The 9,147-nt window shown below is 49.2% G+C and overlaps 1 protein-coding gene across 1 annotated transcript; it reads left to right on the plus strand.

Moving 5' to 3' along the window:
* Positions 1–186: 186 nt before the first annotated feature.
* On the plus strand, positions 187–8,799 carry RUNDC1 (RUN domain containing 1). Its single transcript, XM_034755843.1, has 5 exons — positions 187–510; positions 3,384–3,542; positions 3,834–4,032; positions 4,373–4,486; positions 5,447–8,799. Exons 1-5 carry the CDS (start codon positions 187–189, stop codon positions 6,310–6,312), a joined length of 1,662 nt encoding a protein of 553 aa, XP_034611734.1. The 3' UTR covers positions 6,313–8,799.
* Positions 8,800–9,147: the final 348 nt, after the last annotated feature.

A 9,147-nucleotide genomic window follows, 5' to 3' on the forward strand; every position in this document is an offset into this window, starting at 1 on the left:
CCATAAGCCCCGCCCACACACGCATAAACCCCGCCCACATTCAACTGTGCCAAGCCCCGCCCCGTTTCCCGGAAGCGGCGCCGCTTAGCCCCGCCCCCTGGAGGGACCGGCGGCGGCGGCGGCGCTTCCGGGAAGATGGCGGCGGGCGAGGCGGCGGCGCGGCCCCGCTAGCGGCGGCGCCGGGCCATGGAGGCGGAGGGCGGGGCGCTGGGCCCCGGGGAGCGCTGGGCCCCGGTGGGGGCGGTGGCGGAGGCGGAGGCCGGGGGGCCGGGCTCGGGGCCGGGCTCGCCGGGGGGCTCGCCCCGCTCGCTGCCGCGGCTCCGCGCCGAGCGCCGCCGCCTGCACGGGGCCCTGCTGGCGCTGGTCTCGCACTTCGCCCAGGTGCAGTTCCGGCTCCGCCAGGTGGCGCGGGCCGGGCCCGCCGAGCAGCAGCGGCTCCTGCGCGACCTGGAGGACTTCGCCTTCCGCGGCTGCCCGGCCGCGCTGGGGGACGGGCTCGGGGAGGCCCCGGTGAGTGCGGCCGGGCGGGCCCAGGGGCTCGCTGCGGCCCGGGGTGACAGCTGGGCAGGGACCGAGCAGGAGTTCAGCCCCGTCCCCCCGTCAATGTACAGCCGGGCTTTGGTGTCTCCCTCCCCAGCTGGGGTGTGACACCCCCACAGACTGCGGGGGTGTGTGTGTGTGTGTGTGTCTGACCGGCTACACACACACACACACACACCCACCACCCACCACAGGCGTAAAGTCACCCGAAATGGCTCTTTCCGCTAACCTCCCTCAGTTAGGCCTTGGCGATTTCTCTCCGAACAGCTGTTCAGACAGACGTGTCCCTCCAGGTGACTGGAGTTCTTTAGATCAGAACAGGGGGTGGATTTACTCCAGTGACACACGCTTCTTCCGTCCGCTACAGGGGCATAGCCGTAACTGTGCCGTTGTAGCACAGATCCCCGCGGAAGGAGTGATCCCGATGGCCTTTCTCAGAGGAGAAAGATACAGGGGAGAATTCAGTGACATTCAGAATCACTGTTTTCTGTCACGCTGCCTAGTGCTTCTAGCTTTCACGCTCTGCTTTATTGAGCGTGTTGTTCTCGTGAGTCATGGCTGCTAGGTACACCATTGTCACACCCCACAGAAGTGGAATGGCACGGCTTGCAGTACATGACTTTCTGAACAGGGAACTAATTCAAGGTCAAAAGACCCAAAATCCAGAACTGACTTTATAAAATGGTTTTATCCAACCTATGTGCATGGGGCTAGACTGTTAATGCCCATGCTCTGGACTAGTCTGTCTTTGGTCTATAAAGTACTGTTTAACTTAGGTGCAACCATAGTTAGACTCAGCTGCAGAGTTTTCTTAAACTTGGTTGTTTCACAGTGTGCACAGCTGCTTAATATGAAAGTTCACTTTTGAACCTCAACCATGAAATGCCCAGTTAAAATGAGAAGGTACAAGTGTGTCCAGCAATAGCCATGTGAAGGAAGCTGAAGTGATACTGCACTTCTTTGTAGGATATATGATTCTGCCTGGCCTGCTAGCATTTCCCGGGAGCAGTACAAGACAGTCAGGGTACAGCATCCTTGTGAATTTCTCCAGTGTGATTCATTAGCTTAGATCACTGATAATGTTTGGTTTCTACACCGTATTAATACCTTACTGTAACCTGCATGTTAGCCTCCTGCATTATAGTTCCCTTTCCACTAACATCAGAACAGGGGAAGTTGACCTTCCTCATTTGATCTTGCATCTGTACGGATAAATTGTACTTGCAGTTCCACACCCCTCTCCACCTTTTCCTCAAGCACAAAGAACAAGGAGTGTCATAGCAAATTATGCCTGGGGCTGCGTCAGGGTGCTGAGCCTAGCCAGTGCCCTTGCGACCAGCTCATGGGGAAGCCCTGTGCAAGGGGCCAGCTCACACTGGAGAAGAGGGTGAGAGGGACAGGGAGGTTAATTGGGAATGTTGCTGCCTTTTTGCACATGGGAAATCTGGATGATTGCCATTTCCTTTTTTTTAATGTTACTAAAACCTGCTTAGCAGCTATTACATCACCAAAACCAGCAGGGCAGGGACTTCGAGCTACTCACAGAAGCAAAGAAGCTTCAGCTGTACCCTCATTGGTCATTCTGCTACTTTGCAATTAATCCGTTTTAAATAAGATACTGTTAAAGGCTTTCAGTCCCACTCCAGTCTCGTACACCAAACCTATGTCCAGTGGCAATTTCCTTCCCATCTGCAGTTTTCAAATGCTCCAATTTAACCTTGCTTGTTTACTGCCCTGTGCCAGCAGTGGTGAGGACAGTGAGCAGAATGAATTCTGGCTCTTGGCTGAACTCTCTTGCTCTCTCTCATTCTGCCTGTAGGCATTAGTACTGCTTGCAAAGTCTAGATTGAAGTCAGGGCAGTTCTAATACTTGCTTGGGACATTTATTACCCTTGATTTTCATGCAGGAGCAGGGATGGGGTTTGAGGTCTTGGTACTTAATTGGCTTTGTGTGTAATTCAGAAGGATCCCAAATGTCTGAGATAATGAGGTTTTATTTAAATAAATAAAATTTCAGCTACTTTATTTGGGGGGAAAAAACCCAAACCCAAATCTAATTTAGAATGTAATTGAATATTTCTGCTTTTTATTCCCATGCTTAATACCTGGAGGCCTTGGTAAGTGCCACTTTCAATATAAATCTACCTTTTGATTGAGGAAATAATGGGTTGCATTTGTTTCACTTATGTACAGTTTGAGTGCATTATCCCAAAAACCTATTCTTGAAATCCCCTTCAGGTTATACCAAGATAAAGTGTCATGCAGTTTGTGATTGTAATATGTTCTAGGAAAGATCTGGGGGCTGAAACTGGGGTAGCCTTCTGTGGTTGGCAAAGCACATGCACACCTAATGCAGCTGTATCCAAAAGCAATGCCCAGACCTCTTGTCTTTTTGGAGCCCAGCACTTACCACGAGAGAGCTAAATAAGGATTTTGTACAATGTTAATGTATACATTAGCCGTGACTCTTCTCTGTTATGTAGGGCATGGTGTCAGGTTGCCGCTTCACTCTGAGATGTGTAAGAACTCCAGAAGTTGCTATGAGACATGATCATCATCTGGCTGCTTACAACAAAATTCTCTACTTGCTGAGGTTTCTAACTAGTGAGACTAGAGTAGGGGGTGCAAGACGCCTGCAGAAATGCTTCTTTTGTATAGTGGTGACTGGGCTGGAATTTCTTCTCATTGAAAGCCTGCAGCCTTTGTCAGTGAGGGTGCCCAGAACTCGCTAGTGGCATAGGCTGTAAGGTTAACTTCCAGACATCCCTGGCGTAACAATCCTATCTCCGGGGCCTTGGCTACAAGTGGGGTGTTCAATTTCTTTTCCAATAAACTCATTTCAGGGTGAGCGGGAGAATCAGGAGCGACTCGAGGTCCGGAAGGAGAAGCAGCGAGAGCTAATCATGCAGCTCAAAACGCAGCTAGATGACTTGGAGACCTTCGCTTACCAAGAGGGCAGCTATGATTCCCTGCCCCAGTCCATGGTCATGGAAAGACAGCGGGTAAGGCCTACGGCTCCTCTGCCAGTGCCCTTTCTTAACACCAGCTAGTGCCTCTCTCAGAACACTAGCGTGTGGCCAGTGCTGATTCAGGCAGCCGTAATACAACATCATAAGTCTGCATCCATGAATATAATCCATAGGGACTGCTACAATTTACTGTTAGTGGATATAATAAAGTCCGGACTGGCTTCACCCCAAAATAATTAGTGGGTAAGTGAAAGCAGCATTCTGGCTCCGCAGGTGGGAGGGCCACGTGAGGTCATGCCACTCATTATGGGTAACGTTCTGCAGGTGATTATAGAGGAGTTAATAAAGAAGCTGGATATGAACCTGAATGAGGACATTGCATCGCTGTCCCCAGAGGAGCTGCGGCAGCAGGTGGATGTGGCTGTTGCCCAGATTGTCAATCCTGCAAGGGTGAAGGAGCAGCTGGTGGAACAGCTGAAGACGCAAATACGGGACCTGGAGATGTTCATCAACTTCATTCAGGGTCAGTGCTGGGTTTTGCTTAGACAATCAGGAGAGCGGCTCATTGGTGCAGCAGGGGCATCTAGGGTATAGCATGGCTTGAATTAGTGAGAAGAAGGATGCAGACCTCAATGGGGCAGAATCTGGGCACAGAGTAGCACAGACCTCTCCGTGGCGAGGTGATAGTGTGTGGAGAACCTGGGACACTGATGGGTGTGATGCTGAGAGGCAGGATGGTCACCCATGTGTAGAGGAATATGAGGCAATACTGACCTACAGTCTGCAATGTGTAGCCTCAGTCTTCCAGCTGATGTAGGGATGCAAAATAACAAACTGTTGTCATTGTGGATTTCTCATTCTAGATGAAGTTGGAAGTCCCGGCCAGGTGGAGGATGGACATTGTGAATGTTCAGGCAGAAAGCATGGAAGTGGCCCCTACAAACCAAATGCCAGGCTGCCTCCTGGGAATAACAGAGGTGGGCGATTTACATGTATTTGGCTCTTGCTGCATCTCCTTTTGTTGGCCAGCTGGCTTCCCGCCTGCAGGAACTAGTGTCCCATCACTTCCTAAATTCAGTGTTGCTTTTCCCCTGCTAGTGGTGGTTTCCCTTACCCTTTCATTGATCCAGATAATAAGCCAGAAACCTCATGTTTGAACTCTTACCTTTCCCTGTTGGCCCAGTGTGATTGTACAGTGAATGTGCACCAACACATCACTGAGGGATAGGATCACACTTTAACTTGGAGCTCACAACAATATGGGGCTTCTGACCATTCTCTAGCTGCAGACAAGGTCCTGTACAGTCTTTCCTGACATGCTGTAGCTTTACCAGACCAGCTCAGTCTTGGCCTGCACCACTCCAGCTGTTCTTGTCCTGGACTCTTCATCAGCAGAAATCGTGGCTGGGGGATCTATTGTTCCTTATAGATGACAATGAGACCACCCACTTCAGAGCTTGATTTGGTCCCAGGTTCTGGAGTGAGCAGGTCAGTTTATTCCCTGAGACAACCAGTTCCTTGCACATCAGCAACTTCCTTCCACAAAAGCTTCTGGCACCCTGTAATTATCCTTCTGATACTGGGAGATCCACAAATCTGTGTCTGAAACACCCTCTCCCCTCACTAGAAATCTTGAAATTCTGCTTTGGTCACTTGTGCCTGCTCAAATAGCATCCATCGTAGGCTTCATTCTCTGCCACGTGATTTAAGGTGGATAAGGCAGTTTGAGAATGGGACACATGAATATCTGATGTCCCATTTTCCAGTTTGCATCAGCCACTCTCTCTTGAGCAAAGCAGCATGAATCACCCAGCCAGCAGCACCAGAGCAAAAGCATCCCCTAGTAGAGTGGCTGATGAGCTCCCTGTATCTAGGAACAAGCAGAGAGAAATCTGATTCTCTAATGACAGCATTTCTCCTTTTCCCTAACCAACCAGTGAACCCAGAGGATGCCAGAAAGATGCGAGAAACAGGCCTGCACCTTATGCGCCGCATGCTTGCTGTGCTGCAGATATTCGCTGTCAGTCAGTTTGGCTGTGCTACTGGTCAGATCCCCCGCACCCTCTGGCAGAAGGACCAGGCCAATAAGGACTATTCTCCCTTAATTAAGAAACTGGAACTGTCTGTAGACCAAGTGAGGCAGCTGGCACTGAAGCACCAGCACCAGGATCACGTGCTCAGCTACACCAGCATGCAGGATGTCTCCTTAGGAGCGAGAGATGAGCTGACTTTGGCTGTGCGGAAGGAGCTGACCGTTGCTATACGAGACCTGATGGCTCATGGGCTCTATGCCTCGTCTCAAGGGATGAGCTTGGTGCTGGCACCCATTGCATGCCTGATTCCTGCATTTACCTCGTCGCCACAGACCATGCACCCCTGGGAACTCTTTGTGAAGTATTACAACACCAAGAACGGCCGCGCCTTCGTGGAGTCCCCAGCGCGCAAGCTCTCCCAGTCTTTTGCCCTTCCCGTGACGGGGGGCATCACTGTTACCCCCAAGCAGAGCCTGTTGACGGCTATTCACACTGTCCTCACAGAGCATGATCCATTCAAGCGCAGTGCAGACTCTGAACTGAAAGCCCTGGTGTGCATGGCATTAAATGAACAGCGTCTGGTCTCCTGGGTGAATCTGATCTGCAAATCTGGGGCTCTGATACAGTCTCACTATCAGCCCTGGAGCTACATGGCCAACACAGGCTTTGAGAGTGCCCTCAACATTCTCAGCCGCCTGAGCAACTTAAAGTTCAACCTGCCTGTTGACCTGGCTGTCCGGCAGCTGAAAAACATCAGAGATGCTTTTTGATGTGTCCTTTCCAGATCCGCCCCCTTTCCCCAGAAGGAATGTATTAACTTCCTAGTTTAGAACAGGAGCATTGTTTATGACCAAACTTGTCCCCTTTGAAGCTGATTGTGGCTATTAGGGTAGCAGGTTAGTGTCTTGACACTGGAAGCCTCCCTTCCAAGACTGCCTGTGAGGAAATGCTGCCGATGTTTGGGCTGTGCGCTACCTCACCCAGGCCTAGGCTAATGCAGCTATCAACAGAGCTGCGGCACCCCATCGGTTGGTGCTTTGCCTCTGTCACATGCATTAGGAGTGAACCACTGTCTGAAATGCAATAAAAAGGGCCTGGTTTTACAGCCAATGCATCGGAGCAGCTCCTGTGGGATTCAGTGGCAGCGGCTCCTATGCTGTGGCTGCATGGTCAGCCCTCAGAATTTTTAGTCTAAAAGATGTCACTTGTGGCATTTTGGTGTTTCACACAGAGCTGTGTGAGGCTTTTTGAGATATATCTTCTGCTGCTTAGGCTTGATGTAACATGCCCAGTGGCGGAGTCCGACATCCCCTCTCCCACGTTTATGTAGATTTTGAATGTACAGGAGGCTGGGAACAGTTTCTGCTCTGAGCTATAGCTGCCTATTGGTTTGCATCTTGAAGGATTAGTGGCTGCAGAGATCCAGACATCGACAGATTCTTTGGACTATGTGGTGACAGGTGACTGGATTGAGCATTCAGGTGCATTGTGTAAGACTCTCAGCTCCCTCGTGGAGTTTTGGTCAAAGCCCTGAACACTGTCAGGCCAGGGTTTTATTGCAGATGCATTGGTTTAACAACTGTAAACAAATATCCCTTTTCCAGTTACTGTGTTTAACTTGAGTTAATTATTAGCCCCTGTGCTGCAAGAACAGTTGGTCATATGGCTCCTTGTAGAAAATACAGATGTCTAATATTCTCATGTAATTCCTAAAAGCACTTCTGTGGTCAGTATCTCTTGGCCAGCAACTTCCTACATCGAGTGTATTTGATGATTGTGTAATTGAGCATTTTCTGCTGGTCTGAGGGCAAAGCTTCCTGCCCTGGTTACAGGTAGGTCTGCAGTCAAATCAGTCAGCGCTGTTGAAGTAGTAGTCAATCCACATGGCATTTAGGCTGCATGAGAAAAATCACTTCTGGCATCAAAAGAGAACTGAGGGTTTGACTGGAATAGAGCTGAGGAGAGTGGTCTCCTTTGTACGTGCATCAGTGATGCCCTGAGTGGCAGGTAATGGATTTATATTGGGAACAGTAGTGCCTCAGTCCGGCATCCTGTTCCCTTCAGCTTCCTGGCAAAACAGCAAGATCCTAGTCTCAGGCACGTGGGGGATGGGTTGGGAGTGTCCACTCTAATTGTACATTTAGTAGCTAGAAATGGGGCTGTCATGGTAGGTTTTTTTGTTCCCAGTTTCCCCACTGTTCATAGTAGCTCCCTTTTGAAGCTTGAAAAGGAAAGTTCCCTTACTGCCAGTTCCTCTCAGTTGCACGCACAGTTTGGTGCAGTAGGGTTGTTGGTTTCATCTTATTTCTGTCTAAAAAGCATTGAAGCTATTCTTTGGGAAAACCTCTAGAATTTCATAGACTGACACCCCAGCTTTTGGACATTGAGCACTGGGGCCCATCTGCTCTCACTGAAGTCAGTGACAAAGCTGCCACTAACTTCAGAGAGACCAGAATCTGTGTCGCCCCCACCGACCCCCCCCTCTCATCCCTTAACTGTATTCTTAAAACTATTTGTGTGTTTGGAGCAGAGTGAAATTTATAGAACACTGTAAGGAGGGTTAGTTTTTTGATGAAGAATTAGTGGTTAGTAACACATTCCTCCACATGTTTTTAATGCAGAAATAGTTTACTGAAATATAATGAAAACCAGCAGCAGTGACTCTTACATATGTGGAAACTGTTTTCATGTTGTACCCTTCAGATAGGAAACTGTTTATGTATTTTCAGAGGCTTGTCTAAGGGTGAAAAATTCCAAGCTGATTTATCCAGATAAACTTCTTGTCTTCCTGGACAGCAAATTATAGAATTACCAATGACCAACCACATTAAGATTAGCTGGAGAGGCAAGATTTAATTCAAGAATAATTTCCATGGAACATTCCCCATTCTGGTTTGGCTATTTTTTGTCTGAAATCTGCATGTTTTTGTCAAATCTGTGGCAGTTACAAATAAGTTGACAGTTGACGTGTCTGATTGCTGGAAAGGCTTTTTTGGGGCCCCAAATGGTTCCATAAAGCATCTTGTCTTCAGGTTTTTCTAATTCTTAACTCCCTTTTGTGTTTACAGTGCTATCCTGGAGAAGTTTATGTTGTACCCTAGTTGTTCAGATATCTGCTTTATTTTATTTCTGATGTTGATTTTGTTCTGTTTCTAGGTCTGTGCATATGTGCAATAGGATGAATGTATTTGTGTTGTGGAGAGTACAATATCTACTGCTGATAATAAAAGTCATGGTGGTTTGTGTATGTTGTATTACCTACTTGTACATTAATAGATAAACTGTTAACGCACCCTCTCCTTCTTCTAGACTTTGAATCTTCAGTTCATCCCTACAGCCGTTACCTTTATAGCTTGTATGCTGCATCATCAGTTAGGAACAGAACAGAATAGGTTAGATCAGGGGTCGGCAACGTTTGGCACGCGGCTCACCAGGGGTAAGCACCCTGACAGGCCGGGCCAGTTTATTTACTTGCTGACGCGGCAGGTTCGGCTGATGGCGGCCCCCACTGGCCGCGGTTCACCGTCCCGGGCCAATGGGGGCGGCGGGAAACGGCGTGGGTGAGCCATGTGCTGGCTGCGGCTTCTCGACGCCCCCATGGGCCC

The sequence above is a fragment of the Trachemys scripta genome, chromosome 23, assembly GCF_013100865.1.
Source record: "Trachemys scripta elegans isolate TJP31775 chromosome 23, CAS_Tse_1.0, whole genome shotgun sequence".
Taxonomy (NCBI): domain Eukaryota; kingdom Metazoa; phylum Chordata; order Testudines; family Emydidae; genus Trachemys; species Trachemys scripta.